The sequence below is a fragment of the Mustelus asterias genome, unplaced genomic scaffold (genome assembly GCF_964213995.1).
Source record: "Mustelus asterias unplaced genomic scaffold, sMusAst1.hap1.1 HAP1_SCAFFOLD_759, whole genome shotgun sequence".
NCBI lineage: Eukaryota > Metazoa > Chordata > Chondrichthyes > Carcharhiniformes > Triakidae > Mustelus > Mustelus asterias.
The window spans coordinates 117,501-138,723 of NW_027590707.1; the positions used below are offsets into that span (position 1 = coordinate 117,501).

Below are 21,223 nucleotides of genomic sequence, written 5' to 3' on the forward strand. Positions count from 1 at the left end.
CTCAGCACTGACCCTCCCACAGTGCGGCGCACCCTCAGCACTGACCCTCCCACAGTGCGGCGCTCCCTCAGCACTGACCCTCCCACAGTGCGGCGCTCCCTCAGCACTGACCCTCCCACAGTGCGGCGCTCCCTCAGCACTGACCCTCCCACAGTGCGGCGCTCCCTCAGCACTGACCCTCCCACAGTGCGGCGCTCCCTCAGCACTGACCCTCCCACAGTGCGGGACTCCCTCAGCACTGACCCTCCCACAGTGCGGCGCTCCCTCAGCACTGACCCTCCCACAGTGCAGCGCTCCCTCAGCACTGACCCTCCCACAGTGCGGCGCTCCCTCAGCACTGACGCTCCCACAGTGCAGCGCTCCCTCAGCACTGACCCTCCCACAGTGCGGCGTTCCCTCAGCACTGACCCTCCCACAGTGCGGCGCTCCCTCAGCACTGACCCTCTCCCAGTGCGGCGCTCCCTCGGCACTGACCCTCCCACAGTGCAGCGCTCCCTCAGCACTGACCCTCCCACAGTGCGGCGCTCCCTCAGCACTGACCCTCTCCCAGTGCAGCACACCCTCAGCACTGACCCTCTCCCAGTGCAGCACACCCTCAGCACTGACCCTCCCACAGTGCGGCGCTCCCTCAGCACTGACCCTCCTACAGTGCGGCGCTCCCTCAGCACTGACCCTCTCCCAGTGCGGCGCTCCCTCTGCACTGACCCTCCCACAGTGCGGCGCTCCCTCAGCACTGACCCTCCCACAGTGTGGCGCTCCCTTGGCACTGACCCTCCCACAGTGCGGAGCTACCTCAGCACTGACCCTCCCACAGTGCGGCGCTCCCTCAGCACTGACCCTCCCACAGTGCGGCGCTCCCTCAGCACTGACGCTCCCACAGTGCGGCGCTCCCCCAGCACTGACCCTCCCACAGTGCGGCGCTCCCTCAGCACTGACGCTCCCACAGTGCGGCGCTCCCTCAGCACTGACGCTCCCACAGTGCGGCGCTCCCTCAGCACTGACCCTCCCACAGTGCGGCGTTCCCTCAGCACTGACCCTCCCACAGTGCGGCGCTCCCTCTGCACTGACCCTCCCACAGTGCGGCGTTCCCTCAGCACTGACCCTCCCCAGTGCAGCGCTCCCTCAGCACTGACCCTCCCACAGTGCGGCGCTCCCTCAGCACTGACCCTCCCACAGTGCGGCGCTCCCTCAGCACTGACCCTTCCACAGTGCGGCGCTCCCTCAGCACTGACCCTCCCACAGTGCGGCGTTCCCTCAGCACTGACCCTCCCACAGTGCGGCGCTCCCTCTGCACTGACCCTCCCACAGTGCGGCGTTCCCTCAGCACCGACCCTCCGACAGTGCGGCACTCCCTCAGCACTGACCCTCCCACAGTGCAGCGCTCCCTCAGCACTGACCCTCCCACAGTGCGGCGCTCCCTCAGCACTGACCCTCCCACAGTGCGGCGCTCCCTCAGCACTGACCCTCAGTACGGCGCTCCCTCAGCACTGACCCTCCCACAGTGCAGCACACCCTCAGCACTGACCCTCCCTCAGCACGGCGCCCCCTCCGTACCAATCCCCTCCGACCTCCTCCAGGGCTGTTGGAGCAGTCAGTTAGTTGACTCTCCCTCTGACCGGTATCCGTGATCCTGTGCCTGAACGTGGGTGCTTAACCTCCAGACGGAAGCAGCTCTTTTCATTCAAGTCAGTGTAAGTGCAAGGTCGTTGCGTCTGGAGTAGATGTCCTCTTGGCTCTCACCCAGCTGTCTGTCAACCCAGAGCTGGAGTGTAAAGATACTGTCGTAATCTCTCCAGGAACCAGCCAGAAAATTACTCCTGGCAGACAGTGATTCTTCTGGGTTACACTGTCACAGACAGGCTCCATGATTAGGCCACAATATGGTGTGCAGTTCCTGTCGCCACTTTACCAGAAGGATGCGATAGCGCTGGAAACGGTGCAGAGGGGATTCCCCGGAATGTTTCCTGGGCTGGAGAGTTTTAGCTCTGATGAGAGATTGGATAGACTGCGGTTGTTTTGATTTGATTTGATTCGTTATTGTCACATGTATCGGGATACAGTGAAAAGTATTGTTTCTCACGCACTATACAGGCAAAGCATACCGTTCATAGAGAAGGAAAGCAGCGCAGAATGTAGTGTTACAGTCATAGCCAGGGTGCGGAGAAAGATCAACTTAATCCGAGGTAGGTCCATTCAAAAGTCTGACGGCAGCAGCAGGGAAGAAGCTGTTCTTGTGACGGTTAATAGAAACACAGAAACTAGAAGCAGGAGGAGGCCATTCGGCCCTTCGAGCTGCTCCAACATTCATTTTGATCACGGCTGATCATCAAATTCAATATCCTGATCCACCCCCTCCCCCCCCATATCCCTCGATCCCTTTCGCCCCAAGAGCGATATCTAATTTCTTCCTGAAATCACACAACGTTTTGGCCTCAGCTACTTTCTGTGGGAGTGAATTCCACACATTCACCACCCTCTGGGTGAAGAAATTTCTCCTCACCTCAGTCCTAAAAGGTTTACCCCTTATCCTCAAACTCTGACCCCTAGTTCTGGACTCCCCCCACCATCGGGAACATTCTTTCTGAATCTACCCTGTCCGACCCTGTTAGAATTTTATAAGTTTCTATGAGATCCCCTCTCACTCTTCTAAACTCCAGTGAATATAATCCTCACCCACTTAGTCTCTCCTCATATGACAGACCTGCCATCCCAGGAATCAGCCTGGTAAACCTTCGCTGCGCTCCCTCTATCCCAAGGACATCCTTCCTCAGATAAGGAGACCAAAACTGCACACAATACTCCAGGTGTGGCCTCACCAACACCCTGTACAATTGCAGCAAAACATCCCTATCCCGATACTCAAATCCTCTCACTATGAAGGCCAACATACCATTTGCTTTCTTTACTGCCTGCTGTACCTGCACGCTTACTCTCAGCGACTGATGCACGAGGACTCCAAGGTCTCGCTGAGTAACCGCCTCTCTCAATTTACACCCATTCGAGTAATAATCTGTCTTCCTATTATCGCTACCAGAGTGGATAACCCCACATTGATCCACATTATGCTGCAGCTGCCATGCAGATACCCACACACTCAGCCTGTCCAAATCACACTGAAGCATCTCTGCATCCTCCTCACAGCTCACCCTCCAACCCCAAATTTGTATCATCCGCAAGTTTGGTTAGTACGTGTCCTCAGACTTTTGTCTTTTTCCCGATGGAAGAATGTGGAAGAGAGAATGTCCGGGGTGCGTGGGGTCCTTGGTTATGCTGCTGCTTTCCCCGAGGCAGTGGGAAGTGTAGACAGAGTCGATGGATGGGAGGCTGGTTTGCGCGATGGATTGGGCTACGTTCACGACCCTTTGTGGTTCCTTGCGGTCTTGGGCAGAGCAGGAGCCCCAGACCAAGCTGTGATACAACCAGAAAGAATGCTTTCTGTGGAGCATCTGTAAAAGTTGGTGAGAGTTGGAGTGGACATGCCAAATTTCCTTGGAACGTCGTAGACCGAGGGCAGGGACGTGACTGAGATGTGTAAGATTATAAAGGGCATGGAGTAGACAGGAACAATCTTCTCCCCTTGGCGAAGGGATCAGTGACCGGGAGAATTGATTTAAGGTGAGGGGCAGGAGGGTTAGGAGATTGTGAAGAAAAAAGCTTTTCACGCAGAGGGTGCTGGAACCCTGGAACTCGCTGCCTGAGAGGGTGCTGGAGGCAGAGACCCTCAGAATAGTGAAACATTTAGATGTCCATGTGCAATGCCAAGGCAGACATGGATATGGGACAAGTGCTGGGATATGGGATTCGGGGGGTGGGGGGGGGGTGGCACTGCTGCCTCACAGCGCCAGGGACCCAAATCCTCTTCGATTCGATTCCCGGCTTGGGTCACTGTCTGTGCGGAGACTGCACGTTCTCCCCGTGTCTGCATGGGTTTCCTCCGGGTGCTCCGGTTTCCTCCCACAGTCTGAAGATGTGCGGGTTAGGGTGCATTGGCCGTGCTAAATTGCCCCTTCGTGTCCAAAGATGTGTAGGTTGGGTGGATTGGCTATGCTAAATTGTCCCTTAGTGTCCAAAGATGTGTAGGTTCGGTGGATGGTCCATGCTAAATTGTCCCTTAGTGTCCCAGGATGTGTAGGTTAGGTGGATGGTCCATGCTAAATTGTCCCTTAGTGTCCCAGGATGTGTAGGTTAGGTGGATTGGCCATGCTAAATTGTTCCTTAGTGTCCCAGGATGTGTAGGTTAGGGGGATTGGCCATGCTAAATTGCCCCTTAGTGTCCAAAGATGTGTAGGTTGGGTGGATTGGCCATGCTAAATTCTCCCTTAGTGTCCCAGGATGTGTAGGTTAGGTGGATTGGCTATGCTAAATTGTCCCTTAGTGTCCAAAGATGTGTAGGTTAGGTGGATTGGCCATGCTAAATTGCCCCTTAGTGTCCAAAGATGTGTAGGTTAGGTGGATTGGCCACGCTAAATTGTCCCATAGTGTCCAAAGATGTGCGGGTTAAGTGGATTGGCCATGCTAAATTGCCCCTTAGTGTCCAAAGATGTGCGGGTTAAGTGGATTGGCCATGCTAAATTGTCCCTTAGTGTCCAAAGATGTGTAGGTTAGGTGGATTGGCCATGCTAAATTGTTCCTTAGTGTCCCAGGATGTGTAGGTTAGGGGGATTGGCCATGCTAAATTGCCCCTTAGTGTCCAAAGATGTGCGGGTTAGGTTGATTGGCCGTGCTAAATTGCCCCTTAGTGTCCAAAGATGTGCGGGTTCGGTTGATTGGCCGTGCTAAATTGCCCCTTAGTGTCCAAAGATGTGCGGGTTAGGTTGATTGGCCGTGCTAAATTGCCCCTTAGTGTCCAAAGATGTGTGGGTTAGGTTGATTGGCCGTGCTAAATTGCCCCTTCGTGTCAGGGGGATTAGCGGGGTAAATACGTGGGGTCATGGGGATGGGGCCTGGGTGGGATTGCGGTTGGTGCAGACTCGATGGGCCGAATGGCCTCCTTCTGCGCTGTAGGGATTCTGTGAACATTTGGGTGACAGATGCAGGTGCGATGGGCTGAAGGGCCTTTCTCTGTGCGATGGTCCTCTGTGTCTCCTCTCCAACAGGCTGGCAGTGAGTGTGAATTCATGCTGCCTCAATGTAGCTGTGAAGTGACTTTGTGTTTTGCCTTTCTTCCTGCTCTCCCTCTGCGGATGTCGCAGACAAACTACAAGAAGAGTGTAAGTGACTCCAGTCTCAACGTTCCCTCATCCTGCGTCCTTCCCCCTACCTCGGGAGCCAAAGTGCTGCATTCCCGCCTCCTGGGGGAGGGGTCTCTTGTCTGATTTTGTGCCCCCCCCCCCCCCCCCCTCCACCCACCCTCGCTGATGTGTTTCAGTTCACTGAATTGGTCAGTGTCTTCATCCACTCGCAGACCCAGGGAAGGGATGTGGAATTGCGATGTTCCGCGATCCAATCCCAGTTATTCCCAGATCTCCGTGTCCCCTGCACCGTGGGGCCCTTCCCCTGGTGTCCCCTGCACCGTGGAGCCCTTCCCCTGGTGTCCCCTGCACCGTGGGGCCCTTCCCCTGGTGTCCCCTGCACCGTGGGCTCCTTCCCCTGGTGTCCCCTGCGCCGTGGGGCCCTTCCCCTGGAGCTCCTGCACCGTGGGGCCCTTCCCCTCATGTCCCTGCGCCGTGGGGCCCTTCCCCTGGTGTCCCTGCACCGTGGGGCCCTTCCCCTGGTGTCCCCTGCACCGTGGGACCCTTCCCCTGGTGTCCCCTGCACCGTGGGGTCCTTCCCCTGGTGTCCCCTGCACCGTGGGGCCCTTCCCCTGGTCTCCCCTGCACCGTGGGGCCCTTCCCCTGGTGCTCCTGCACCGTGGGGCCCTTCCCCTGGTGTCCCTGCACCGTGGGGCCCTTCCCCTCATGTCCCTGCACCGTGGGGCCCTTCCCCTGGTGTCCCCTGCGCCGTGGGGCACTTCCCCTGGTGCTCCTGCACCGTGGGGCCCTTCCCCTGGTGTCCCCTGCACCGTGGGGCCCTTCCCCTGGTGTCCCTGCACCGTGGGGCCCTTCCCCTGGTGTCCCCTGCACCGTGGGGCCCTTCCCCGGTATCCCTGCACCGTGGGCTCCTTCCCCTGGTGTCCCCTGCGCCGTGGGGCCCTTCCCCTGGAGCTCCTGCACCGTGGGGCCCTTCCCCTCATGTCCCTGCGCCGTGGGGCCCTTCCCCTGGTGTCCCTGCACCGTGGGGTCCTTCCCCTGGTGTCCCCTGCACCGTGGGGTCCTTCCCCTGGTGTCCCCCGCACCGTGGGGCCCTTCCCCTGGTCTCCCCTGCACCGTGGGGCCCTTCCCCTGGTGCTCCTGCACCGTGGGGCCCTTCCCCTGGTGTCCCCTGCACCGTGGAGCCCTTCCCCTGGTGTCCCCTGCACCGTGGGGCCCTTCCCCTGGAGCTCCTGCACCGTGGGGCCCTTCCCCTCATGTCCCTGCGCCGTGGGGCCCTTCCCCTGGTGTCCCTGCACCGTGGGGCCCTTCCCCTGGTGTCCCCTGCACCGTGGGACCCTTCCCCTGGTGTCCCCTGCACCGTGGGGTCCTTCCCCTGGTGTCCCCTGCACCGTGGGGCCCTTCCCCTGGTCTCCCCTGCACCGTGGGGCCCTTCCCCTGGTGCTCCTGCACCGTGGGGCCCTTCCCCTGGTGTCCCTGCACCGTGGGGCCCTTCCCCTCATGTCCCTGCACCGTGGGGCCCTTCCCCTGGTGTCCCCTGCGCCGTGGGGCACTTCCCCTGGTGCTCCTGCACCGTGGGGCCCTTCCCCTGGTGTCCCCTGCACCGTGGGGCCCTTCCCCTCATGTCCCTGCACCGTGGGACCCTTCCCCTGGTGTCCCTGCGCCGTGGGGCCCTTCCCCTGGTGTCCCTGCACTGTGGGGCCCTCACCCTGGTGTCCCTGCACCGTGGGGCCCTTCCCCTGGTGTCCCTGCACCGTGGGGCCCTTCCCCTGGTGTCCCTGCGCCATGGGGCCCTTCCCCTGGTGTCCCTGCGCTGTGCGGCCCTCCCCCTGGTGTCCCTGCACCGTGGGGCCCTCCCCCTGGTGTCCCTGCACCGTGGGGCCCTCCCCCTGGTGTCCCTGCACCGTGGGGCCCTCCCCCTGGTGTCCCTGCACCGTGGGGCCCTCCCCCTGGTGTCCCTGCGCCGTGGGGCCCTTCCCCTGGTGTCCCTGCACCGTGGGGCCCTCCCCCTGGTGTCCCTGCGCCGTGGGGCCCTTCCCCTGGTGTCCCTGCGCCGTGGGGCCCTCCCCCTGGTTTTAATTTGGGGTTGATTTAATTCGCACTGTTTGATGGTTCTCGTTGCTCTTATCGTGTGCCCGTGCTGAGGTTCGGGGATCCGTCGAACTCACCGAGTCACTTTCTTCCCCTTTCAGGGAAACAGCCTCCGGTGATCCTCGAGCAGGCTCCCGAGAACTACACTGTCTTTCCCACTGATGACATTGTGCTGAAATGTGAGGCAACAGGAGTGCCCACACCTGAGTAAGTAGCCTCGGGAAATGAGGGACTGGTACATGGAGCTGGCGGTTTTACCCTCTCGCCCCCCCCCCCCCACCGGCCAATGGGGAGGGCGAATCGGTAAGATCGCGAGAGGAGTTCAGGTTCGCGCCCGATTTCTCGCCTCTAACGAACCTCCGGATCTCCGGCGCAATCAGCCTCCCTCCCGAAAAGGGCGCGAGGCTTATCTTGATATTTAATTTCCATTGAAAATAGAATTTAAATATTACAATTGAGCCCAGGATGCAATCGTCCAGGGATAGAGGGTGGGGGTGGCCTTTGGTAGGTGCCAGCCTGGCACACTGGCATTGCCCACTGGTCACCCTGGCACTGCCAGCCTCTCAACCACTGGCACTGCCAACCAGGCACCCTGGAACTGCCAGCCTCTCAACCCCTGGCACTGCCCACCAGGCACCCTGGCACTGCCCACCGGGCACCCTGGCACTGCCCACCAGGCACCCTGGCACTGCCAGCATGGCACCCTGGCACTGCCCACCAGGCACCCTGGCACTGCCAGCATGGCACCCTGGCACTGCCCACCAGGCACCCTGGCACTGCCAGCATGGCACCCTGGCACTGCCTACTGGGCACTGGGCAGTGCCATGGGATTGTGGGCCTGAGGGGGGGTGGGGCTAACTGGGAGGTACTGAAGAGGCGGGCCGGTTGGAGGGGAATGCCACGCGCTCTGCAACCTGTGATCCGCGCGGGCGTGGGGTGTGTGTGTGTGATCGGTCCCTGCAAGGTGCGATCGGCTGTGGAGCCCCGCGATAGCGGCGGGGGGATGGGGTTGTGGGGGACGGTTCAATCGGCCAGCTTTAGCTGGGGGAAGGCGGTGTCAGATGCGTTCTATTCAGGGCAGAGTGTTCTGAACATGCACGATTGCGCCCTCTGCTGCACGCTGCCGGATATGGTGACCAGTTGGAAGCTTTTTCCCAGGGCGGAAATGACAATTACAAGGGGGCACAAGTTCAAGATAAGGGGGGAAAGGTTCAGTAGAGACGTGCGGGGGGAGCTTATTACACAGATGGGTGGTGGGGGCCTGGATTACGCTGCCAAGTGAGATGGATGAGGCAGACATGTTAGTGACATTTCAGACTTATCTGGATAGACACATGAACAGACAGGGAATAGAGGGATACAGGCGGTTGGTCTAGATAGTACAGCATGATCAGCACAGGCTTGGAGGGCCGAAGGGCCTGTTCCTGCGCTGTACTGTTCTTTGTTCTCTGTTCTTTGTACACTGGGGCAGAGCCTGGTACATGTAGTGTGTACACTGGGACAGGGGCTGGTACATGTAGTGTGTACACTGGGTCAGGAGCTGGTACATGTAGTGTGTACACTGGGTCAGGGGCTGGTACATGTGGTGTGTACACTGGGACAGGGACAGGGGCTGGTACATGTGTGTACACTGGGACAGGAGCTGGTACATGTGGTGTGTACACTGGGACAGGGGCTGGTACATTTAGTGTGTACACTGGGACAGGGGCTGGTACATTTAGCGTGTACACTGGGACAGGGGCTGGTACATGTAGTGTGTACACTGGGACAGGAGCTGGTACATGTGGTGTGTACACTGGGCAGGGGGCTGGTACATTTAGTGTGTACACTGGGACAGGGGCTGGTACATGTAGTGTGTACACTGGGGCAGGAGCTGGTACATTTAGTGTGTACACTGAGACAGGGAGCTGGTACATGTGGTGTGTACACTGGGCAGGGGGCTGGTACATGTAATGTGAACACTGTGACAGGGGCTGGTACATTTAGTGTGTACACTGGGACAGAGGCTGGTACATGTAATGTGAACACTGTGACAGGGGCTGGTACATTTAGTGTGTACACTGGGACAGGGGCTGGTACATTTAGTGTGTACACTGGGACAGAGGCTGGTACATGTAATGTGAACACTGGGGCAGGAGCTGGTACATTTAGTGTGTACACTGAGACAGGGGCTGGTACATGTAGTGTGTACACTGGGCAGGGGCTGGTACATGTAGTGTGTACACTGGGACAGGGGCTGGTACATTTAGTGTGTACACTGGGACAGGGGCTGGTACATGTAGTGTGAACACTGGGGCAGGAGCTGGTACATTTAGTGTGTACACTGAGACAGGGGCTGGTACATGTAGTGTGTACACTGGGCAGGGGGCTGGTACATGTAGTGTGTACACTGGGACAGAGGCTGGTACATGTAATGTGAACACTGTGACAGGGGCTGGTACATTTAGTGTGTACACTGAGACAGGGGCTGGTACATGTAGTGTGTACACTGGGCAGGGGGCTGGTACATGTAGTGTGTACACTGGGACAGAGGCTGGTACATGTAATGTGAACACTGGGCAGGGGCTGGTACATGTAGTGTATACACTGGGACAGGGGCTGGTACATTTCGTGTGTACACTGGGACAGGGGCTGGTACATGTAGTGTGTACACTGGGCAGGGGGCTGGTACATGTAGTGTATACACTGGGACAGGGGCTGGTACATTTCGTGTGTACACTGGGACAGGGGCTGGTACATGTAGTGTGTACACTGGGCAGGGGCTGGTACATGTAGTGTGTACACTGGGACAGGGGCTGGTACATGTAGTGTGTACACTGGGCAGGGCGCTGGTACATGTAGTGTGTACACTGGGCAGGGGGCTGGTACATGTAGTGTGTACACTGGGACAGGGGCTGGTACATGTAGTGTGTACACTGGGCAGGGCGCTGGTACATGTAGTGTGTACACTGGGCAGGGGGCTGGTACATGTAGTGTGTACACTGGGACAGGGGCTGGTACATGTAGTGTATACACTGGGCAGGGGGCTGGTACATGTAGTGTGTACCTTGGGCAGGGGGCTGGTACATGTGGTGTGTACACTGGGCAGGGGGCTGGTACATGTAGTGTGTACACTGGGTCAGGGGCTGGTACATGTAGTGTGTACACTGGGCAGGGGGCTGGTACATGTAGTGTGTACACTGGGACAGGGGCTGGTACATGTAGTGTGTACACTGGGACAGGGGCTGGTACATGTAGTGTGTACACTGGGCAGGGGGCTGGTACATTTAGTGTGTACACTGGGCAGGGGGCTGGTACATGTAGTGTGTACACTGGGCAGGGGGCTGGTACATGTAGTGTGTACACTGGGACAGGGGCTGGTACATGTAGTGTATACACTGGGTCAGGGGCTGGTACATGTAGTGTGTACACTGGGACAGGGGCTGGTACATGTAGTGTGTACACTGGGACAGGGGCTGGTACATGTAGTGTGTACACTGGGACAGGGGCTGGTACATGTAGTGTGTACACTGGGCAGGGGGCTGGTACATGTAGTGTGTACACTGGGACAGGGGCTGGTACATGTAGTGTGTACACTGGGCAGGGGGCTGGTACATGTAGTGTGTACACTGGGACAGGGGCTGGTACATGTAGTGTATACACTGGGTCAGGGGCTGGTACATGTAGTGTGTACACTGGGTCAGGGGCTGGTACATGTAGTGTGTACACTGGGCAGGGGGCTGGTACATTTAGTGTGTACACTGGGCAGGGGGCTGGTACATTTAGTGTGTACACTGGGCAGGGGGCTGGTACATGTAGTGTGTACACTGGGCAGGGGGCTGGTACATGTAGTGTGTACACTGGGCAGGGGGCTGGTACATGTAGTGTGTACACTGGGCAGGGGGCTGGTACATGTAGTGTATACACTGGGTCAGGGGCTGGTACATGTAGTGTGTACACTGGGACAGGGGCTGGTACATGTAGTGTATACACTGGGTCAGGGGCTGGTACATGTAGTGTGTACACTGGGACAGGGGCTGGTACATGTAGTGTGTACACTGGGACAGGGGCTGGTACATGTAGTGTATACACTGGGTCAGGGGCTGGTACATGTAGTGTGTACACTGGGACAGGGGCTGGTACATGCAGTGTGTACACTGGGCAGGGGGCTGGTACATTTAGTGTGTACACTGGGCAGGGGGCTGGTACATTTAGTGTGTACACTGGGACAGGGGCTGGTACATGTAGTGTGTACACTGGGACAGGGGCTGGTACATGTAGTGTGTACACTGGGACAGGGGCTGGTACATGTAGTGTGTACACTGGGACAGGGGCTGGTACATGTAGTGTGTACACTGGGTCAGGGGGCTGGTACATGTAGTGTGTACACTGGGCAAGGGGCTGGTACATTTAGTGTGTACACTGGGCAGGGGGCTGGTACATGTAGTGTGTACACTGGGCAGGGGGCTGGTACATGTAGTGTGTACACTGGGACAGGGGCTGGTACATGTAGTGTGTACACTGGGACAGGGGCTGGTACATGTAGTGTGTACACTGGGACAGGGGCTGGTACATGTAGTGTGTACACTGGGACAGGGGCTGGTACATGTAGTGTGTACACTGGGCAGGGGGCTGGTACATGTAGTGTGTACACTGGGCAGGGGGCTGGTACATGTAGTGTGTACACTGGGACAGGGGCTGGTACATGTAGTGTATACACTGGGTCAGGGGCTGGTACATGTAGTGTGTACACTGGGACAGGGGCTGGTACATGTAGTGTATACACTGGGTCAGGGGCTGGTACATGTAGTGTGTACACTGGGACAGGGGCTGGTACATGTAGTGTGTACACTGGGACAGGGGCTGGTACATGTAGTGTGTACACTGGGACAGGGGCTGGTACATGTAGTGTGTACACTGGGACAGGGGCTGGTACATGTAGTGTGTACACTGGGACAGGGGCTGGTACATGTAGTGTGTACACTGGGACAGGGGCTGGTACATGTAGTGTATACACTGGGACAGAGGCTGGTACATGTAATGTGAACACTGTGACAGGGGCTGGTACATGTAGTGTGTACACTGGGCAGGGGGCTGGTACATGTAGTGTGTACACTGGGCAGGGGGCTGGTACATGTAGTGTGTACACTGGGCAGGGGGCTGGTACATGTAGTGTGTACACTGGGCAGGGGGCTGGTACATGTAGTGTATACACTGGGACAGAGGCTGGTACATGTAATGTGAACACTGTGACAGGGGCTGGTACATGTAGTGTGTACACTGGGCAGGGGGCTGGTACATGTAGTGTGTACACTGGGACAGGGGCTGGTACATTTAGTGTGTACACTGGGACAGGGGCTGGTACATGTAGTGTGTACACTGGGCAGGGGGCTGGTACATGTAGTGTGTACACTGGGCAGGGGGCTGGTACATGTAGTGTGTACACTGGGCAGGGGGCTGGTACATGTGGTGTGTACACTGGGACAGGGGCTGGTACATGTAGTGTATACACTGGGACAGGGGCTGGTACATTTAGTGTGTACACTGGGTCAGGGGCTGGTACATGTAGTGTGTACACTGGGACAGGGGCTGGTACATGTAGTGTGTACACTGGGACAGGGGCTGGTACATGTAGTGCATACACTGGGACAGGGGCTGGTACATTTAGTGTGTACACTGGGTCAGGGGCTGGTACATGTAGTGTGTACACTGGGACAGGGGCTGGTACATGTAGTGTATACACTGGGACAGGGGCTGGTACATTTAGTGTGTACACTGGGTCAGGGGCTGGTACATGTAGTGTGTACACTGGGACAGGGGCTGGTACATGTAGTGTGTACACTGGGACAGGGGCTGGTACATGTAGTGCATACACTGGGACAGGGGCTGGTACATTTAGTGTGTACACTGGGTCAGGGGCTGGTACATGTAGTGTGTACACTGGGACAGGGGCTGGTACATGTAGTGCATACACTGGGACAGGGGCTGGTACATTTCGTGTGTACACTGGGACAGGGGCTGGTACATGTAGTGTGTACACTGGGCAGGGGCTGGTACATGTAGTGTGTACTCTGGGACAGGGGCTGGTACATGTAGTGTGTACTCTGGGACAGGGGCTGGTACATGTAGTGTGTACACTGGGACAGGGGCTGGTACATGTAGTGTGTACACTGGGCAGGGGGCTGGTACATGTGGTGTGTACACTGGGACAGGGGCTGGTACATGTAGTGTGTACTCTGGGACAGGGGCTGGTACATGTAGTGTGTACTCTGGGACAGGGGCTGGTACATGTAGTGTGTACACTGGGCAGGGGGCTGGTACATGTAGTGTGTACACTGGGACAGGGGCTGGTACATGTAGTGTGTACACTGGGACAGGGGCTGGTACATGTAGTGTGTACACTGGGACAGGGGCTGGTACATGTAGTGTGTACACTGGGCAGGGGGCTGGTACATGTAGTGTGTACACTGGGCAGGGGGCTGGTACATGTAGTGTGTACACTGGGCAGGGGGCTGGTACATGTAGTGTGTACACTGGGACAGGGGCTGGTACATGTAGTGTGTACACTGGGACAGAGGCTGGAGCTATCTCGGGAAGGATTCCAGCTGTCTCTCGGTGTAGCTGGTGAATGCTCGGGGGCTTCGGCTGGGTCACCTTGAGCAGGCTGCTTTGTTGGGGAGAGCGGGGTGAAGGGTTGAGCTGATAGAAGTGTTCCCGGGAGATTGGGAAAGGATCAGACACACAGAGGGGCCGTAAATCGCCCTTGCAGACAATCTGAGCCTTCGCACAGTCAGACACCATCCATCCCCAATCCATCAACTCATGGCATCTCTTCTCATTTGCTAAATTAATTCCTCTGCTAACTGTGCTGCACTAATTTAGCTAATGCAGGGCAACGAGTGGCACTCGGAGCGCCTCAGCACCTACACTGCGGCTTCACAATCACTCTTATCCACCAAATTCCTCGCTCGCTCCACTCCAAACCCCATCCAGATAATTCACAGCACTTCCCCGAAAGGCTGGTGATTGGAAACATCTCACTGATGGGCGACCCTTGACCCTCTCCTTTCCCAGCCCAATGTGACACTGGGTGTGGGGCTGAGAGATCTCACTGTCTCACTGCGGGAGCTTCCGGGACCGCACCCAGACCGCACCCAGACCATCAGCCAGTCTACAAGCATCCTGCGGATAGTTACTGCACCCTCTCCCCAGCCCACACATTCATATACACACACTTACACACACACTCTCACACACATACTCACACTCACACACACACTCTCACACTCACACTCACACACACTCACACTCTCACACACACACACACTCACACACACACTCTCACACACACTCTCACACACACACACTTACACACACACTTACACACACACTCACACTCACACACACACTCTCTCACACACACACTCTCACACTCACACACACTCTCACACACACTCTCACACACACACTCTCACACTCACACACACTCACACACACACTCTCACACACACTCTCACACACACACACTTACACACACACTTACACACACACTCACACTCACACACACACTCTCTCACACACACACTCTCACACTCACACACACTCTCACACACACTCTCACACACACTCGCACACTCACACACACTCTCACACACACTCTCACACACACTCTCACACACACACTCTCACACTCACACACACTCTCACACACACTCTCACACACACTCTCACACACACACACACTCACACACACACTCTCACACACACTCTCACACACACTCTCACACACACTCTCACACACACTCTCACACACACACTCTCACACACACTCTCACACACACTCTCACACACACACACTCTCACACACACACACACTCTCACACACACTCTCACACACACACACACTCACACACACACACTCACACACACACTCTCACACACACTCTCACACACACTCTCACACACACACACACTCACACTCTCACACACACTCTCACACACACACACTCTCACACACACACACTCTCACACACACACACACTCACACACACACTCTCACACACACTCTCACACACACTCTCACACACACTCTCACACACACTCTCACACACACTCTCACACTCTCACACACACTCTCACACACACTCTCACACACACACACACACTCTCACTCACACACACACTCTCACACACACTCTCACACACACACACTCTCACACACACACTCTCTCACACACACACTCTCACACACACACACTCTCACACACACACACTCTCACACACACTCACACACACTCACTCACTTACACACACTTACACACACACACACACACTCTCACCCACACTCTCACTCTCACCCATACTCTCACCCACACTCTCACTCTCACCCACACTCTCACTCTCACCCACACTCTCACTCTCACCCACACTCTCACTCTCACCCACACTCTCTCACTCTCACCCACACTCTCTCTCTCACCCACACTCCCTCTCTCACCCACACTCTCTCTCTCACCCACACACTCTCTCTCACGCACACTCTCTCTCTCACCCACACTCTCTCTCACGCACACACTCTCTCTCACGCACACACTCTCTCTCACGCACACACTCTCTCTCACGCACACACTCTCTCTCACGCACACACTCTCTCTCACGCACACACTCTCTCTCACGCGCACACTCTCTCTCACGCGCACACTCTCTCTCACGCGCACACTCTCTCTCACGCGCACACTCTCTCTCACGCGCTCACTCTCTCACACGCGCACACTCTCTCACACGTGCACACTCTCTCACACGCACACACTCTCTCTCACGCACACACTCTCTCTCACGCACACACTCTCTCTCACGCACACACTCTCTCTCACGCACACACTCTCTCTCACGCACTCTCACATGCACACACTCTCTCACACGCACACACTCTCTCACACGCACACACTCTCTCTCACGCACACACTCTCACACACGCACACACTCTCTCACACGCACACACTCTCTCACGCACATACTCTCGTAGAGGCGGGTACAATTTTGTCTTTTATAAAGCGTTTAGACAGTTACATGGGTACGATGGGTGGAGAGGGATATGGGCCAAATGCGGGCAATTGGGATTCGCTTAGGGGTTTAACAAAAAGGGCGGCATGGACAAGTTGGGCCGAAGGGCCTGTTTCCATACTGTAAACCTCTATAACTCCATACAATCCCAGTCACACTCTCAGACGGACCAAAGCTTCCTGGAAATAGGGGATAGGGCCTGGGATAGGATTGCTGTCGGTGCTGACTTGATGGACCGAATGGCCTCCTTCTGCACTGTCGGGATTCTAGGAAATCGCTCCGAGTTTGGGTAGAGATCAGTGAACGGGAAACCACTCAGCCTGGAACAGCGGGGGAAGGCGGTGACTTCCCTTCGCACCTATCAGTGTGTCCAGACTTCCGGAAGCTTCTCCCAGCCAAGGAGATGGAGACTCTGCAGCACAATGTCTCTGTGAAGGGATTGGCAGTGTGATCAGGGCTGTGATCTGGGAAGCAGCTCACTAACGCTGTGACAATCAGAGAGGCCGTCTCACCGCGCATTGGTGAGGGGGTTTATCGGGAATGGTGACCAGCGAGAATTCCGTTTCCTTTATCCTTCATTCCGCAGATATCGGTGGACCAAAGACGGTGTGGTTTATGATCCATCCCTGGACCCGCGGGCCACAATGAACCACACTTCAGGCACCATCATATTCGTCACCACGGGCAACGGCGTCTCCATCCGCGGCTACCGGGGAACTTACCGATGTTACGCCAGCAACATGTACGGCACGGCCATCTCCTCCAACATTCACCTCATCACAGAGAGTGAGTCTCAGTTCACCTCACACCCAGCACGGGGTTAGATACAGAGTAAAGCTCCATCTACACCGTCCCCCGTCAAACACTCCCAGGACAGGTACAGCACGGGGTTAGATACAGAATAAAGCTCCCTCTACACCGTCCCCATCAAACACTCCCAGGACAGGTACAGCACGGGGTTAGATACAGAGTAAAGCTCCCTCTACACTGTCCCCATCAAACACTCCCAGGACAGGTACAGCACGGGGTTAGATACAGAGTAAAGCTCCCTCTACACCGTCCCCATCAAACACTCCCAGGACAGGTACAGCACGGGGTTAGATACAGAGTAAAGCTCCCTCTACACTGTCCCCCATCAAACACTCCCAGGACAGGTACAGCACGGGGTTAGATACAGAGTAAAGCTCCCTCTACACTGTCCCCATCAAACACTCCCAGGACAGGTACAGCACGGGGTTAGATACAGAGTAAAGCTCCCTCTACACTGTCCCTCATCAAACACTCCCAGGACAGGTACAGCACGGGGTTAGATACAGAGTAAAGCTCCCTCTACACTGTCCCCCGTCAAACACTCCCAGGACAGGTACAGCATGGGGTTAGATACAGAGTAAAGCTCCCTCTACACTGTCCCCCGTCAAACACTCCCAGGACAGGTACAGCACGGGGTTAGATACAGAGTAAAGCTCTCTCTACACTGTCTCCATCAAACACTCCCAGGACAGGTACAGCACAGGGTTAGATACAGAGTAAAGCTCCCTCTGCACTGTCCCCATCAAACACTCCCAGGACAGGTACAGCACAGGGTTAGATACAGAGTAAAGCTCCGTCTACACTGTCCCCATCAAACACTCCCAGGACAGGTACAGCATGGGGTTAGATACAGAGTAAAGCTCCCTCTGCACTGTCCCCCATCAAACAATCCCAGGACAGGTACAGCACGGGGTTAGATACAGAGTAAAGCTCCCTCTACACTGTCCCCCATCAAACACTCCCAGGACAGGTACAGCACGGGGTTGGATACAGAGTAAAGCTCCATCTACACTGTCCCCATCAAACACTCCCAGGACAGGTACAGCACGGGGTTAGATACAGAGTAAAGCTCCCTCTACACTGTCCCCATCAAACACTCCCAGGACAGGTACAGCATGGGGTGAGATACAGAGTAAAGCTCCCTCTGCACTGTCCCCCATCAAACACTCCCAGGACAGGTACAGCACGGGGTTGGATACAGAGTAAAGCTCCATCTACACTGTCCCCCATCAAACACTCCCAGGACAGGTACAGCACGGGGTTAGATACAGAGTAAAGCTCCCTCTCCATGTCCCCCATCAAACACTCCCAGGACAGGTACAGCACGGGGTTAGATACAGAGTAAAGCTCCCTCTACACTGTCCCCATCAAACACTCCCAGGACAGGTACGGCACGGGGTTAGATACAGAGTAAAGCTCCCTCTACACTGTCCCCATCAAACACTCCCAGGACAGGTACAGCACGGGGTTAGATACAGAGTAAAGCTCCCTCTACACTGTCCCCAAAAAACACTCCCAGGACAGGTACAGCACGGGGTTAGATACAGAGTAAAGCTCCCTCTACACTGTCCCCATCAAACACTCCCAGGACAGGTACAGCACGGGGTTAGATACAGAGTAAAGCTCCCTCTACACTGTCCCCCATCAAACACTCCCAGGACAGGTACAGCACGGGGTTAGATACAGAGTAAAGCTCCCTCTACACTGTCCCCCATCAAACACTCCCAGGACAGGTACAGCACGGGGTTAGATACAGAGTAAAGCTCCCTCTACACTGTCCCCATCAAACACTCCCAGGACAGGTACAGCGTGTGTGCTACATTCATTAATGTTTCCTGGCTCCGTGTGAATTAATTAGGTTAGAGACAGACTGGGATAGCGACATGCACAACGTTCAAAAACAGGTTTGTATTTCTCAGCGATGCACCTGCTCCTTCTGGGAGTTCAATTCTCACTGACTTCAGTTTTCTGCTTACCAAACACGTCACAATCTAACAGGAATGTTTTAGCCAGAAAATACAGGTAAAACATGGATACAGTCAGTAACACAGGGTGCTGGGGGAGAGGGGTTACTGAGTGACAGTGTGAGGGAGCTGGATTAACATCAGTAGAGATACAGTCAGTAACACAGGGTGCTGGGGGGAGAGGGGTTACTGAGTGACAGTGTGAGGGAGCTGGATTAACATCAGTGCAGATACAGTCAGTAACACAGGGTGCTGGGGGGAGAGGGGTTACTGAGTGACAGTGTGAGGGAGCTGGATTAACATCAGTACAGATACAGTCAGTAACACAGGGTGCTGGGGGAGAGGGGTTACTGAGTGACAGTGTGAGGGAGCTGGATTAACATCAGTACAGATACAGTCAGTAACACAGGGTGCTGGGGGGAGAGGGTTTACTGAGTGACAGTGTGAGGGAGCTGTATTAACATCAGTACAGATACAGTCAGTAACACAGTGTGCTGGGGGGAGAGGGGTTACTGAGCGACAGTGTGAGGGAGCTGGATTAACATCAGTACAGATACAGTCAGTAACACAGGTGCTGGGGGAGAGGGGTTACTGAGTGACAGTGTGAGGGAGCTGGATTAACATCAGTACAGATACAGTCAGTAACACAGGGTGCTGGGGGGAGAGGGGTTACTGAGTGACAGTGTGAGGGAGCTGGATTAACATCAGTACAGATACAGTCAGTAACACAGGGTGCTGGGGGAGAGGGGTTACTGAGTGACAGTGTGAGGGAGCTGGATTAACATCAGTACAGATACAGTCAGTAACACAGGGTGCTGGGGGGAGAGGGGTTACTGAGTGACAGTGTGAGGGAGCTGGATTAACATCAGTGCAGATACAGTCAGTAACACAGGGTGCTGGGGGGAGAGGGGTTACTGAGTGACAGTGTGAGGGAGCTGGATTAACATCAGTAGAGATACAGTCAGTAACACAGTGTGCTGGGGGGAGAGGGGTTACTGACTGACAGTGTGAGGGAGCTGGATTAACATCAGTACAGATACAGTCAGTAACACAGGGTGCTGGGGGGAGAGGGGTTACTGAGCGACAGTGTGAGGGAGCTGGATTAACATCAGTACCGATACAGATGTGCAAAGCTGTGTTTGATCTGTTCCTGGTCTCTCTCTCAGGCACTCCCAAGTGGCCAAAGGAGAACGTCCGCAAGTTTGTCAAGGAGGCTGGAGAGTCTTTGGTGTTGCGGTGTAACCCCCCAAGCAGCATGGCTTCCTCCATGATCATCTGGATGACAAGCAGTGAGTGAACCCCTCGACATGACCCCTACCTCACTGACCCTTCTCCCTCTCGCTCCCTCATTCTCCCTGTCTCCCCTCCCCTCCCCTCCTCCAAGTGCATTTCCCCAGAGTGGAAACCGGAATCCGATTGGCCTGCTTTCCTGTCTCGCCCCGCAGAGCTCTTTAACATCCAGGTGAGCGAGCGCGTGTCGAAGGGAAGGGACGGGAATCTGTACTTCTCCAACCTCCTGGTGAAGGACAGCTTGGAGGACTACACCTGTTACGCCCAGATTCGCGAAACGAGGACCATCATCCAGAAGGAACCCATTGCCCTGCAAGTGACTACCTGTGAGTACCATCGAAACCAGGAGCAGGAGGAGGCCATTCGGCCCTTCCGGCCCATTCCGCCATTCATTATGTCCGATCATCGAATTCAATATCCTGATCCCCCCCCTTCCCCCCCCATATCCCTCGATCCCTTTAGCCCCCAAGAGCGATATCTAATTCCTTCTTGAAATCGCACAACGTTTTGACCTCAACTGCATTCTTTGGGAGTGAACTCCACACCTTTCCCCTTCTCCGCATTGGGGGGGGGGTGCGCATCCTGCGTGACGTGGGACGTGTGAGGAGGGCTGGAGAATTACGGAGAAGCACGTCAGTCCGAGTGTCAAAATCTCTCCTCATCCCAGTCCAAGATCGCCCCCCTCGCACTTATTCCTGAGAGAACTTCACCCCATCTCCCACCCCCCCACTATCTGAGACTCTCTGTCCCAGGGACGAACTCTCCCCCCATTCTGGGCACCTCACCTCCACCAATCACCCAATCGTTCTTCCCTTTCACAGAAACATAGAAGCAGGC

At 56.0% G+C, this 21,223-nt stretch overlaps 1 protein-coding gene across 1 annotated transcript in view; it reads left to right on the forward strand.

Moving 5' to 3' along the window:
- Window positions 1-21,223, forward strand: part of LOC144487375 (neural cell adhesion molecule L1-like) — a gene marked incomplete at its 3' end in the record, with an annotated part of 83,132 nt that overhangs the window by 1,108 nt on the left and 60,801 nt on the right. The window contains 5 exon segments of the mRNA XM_078205462.1: window positions 5,193-5,210; window positions 7,382-7,487; window positions 16,909-17,108; window positions 20,263-20,385; window positions 20,542-20,712. Coding sequence (XP_078061588.1) covers window positions 5,193-5,210; window positions 7,382-7,487; window positions 16,909-17,108; window positions 20,263-20,385; window positions 20,542-20,712 — 618 coding nt within the window.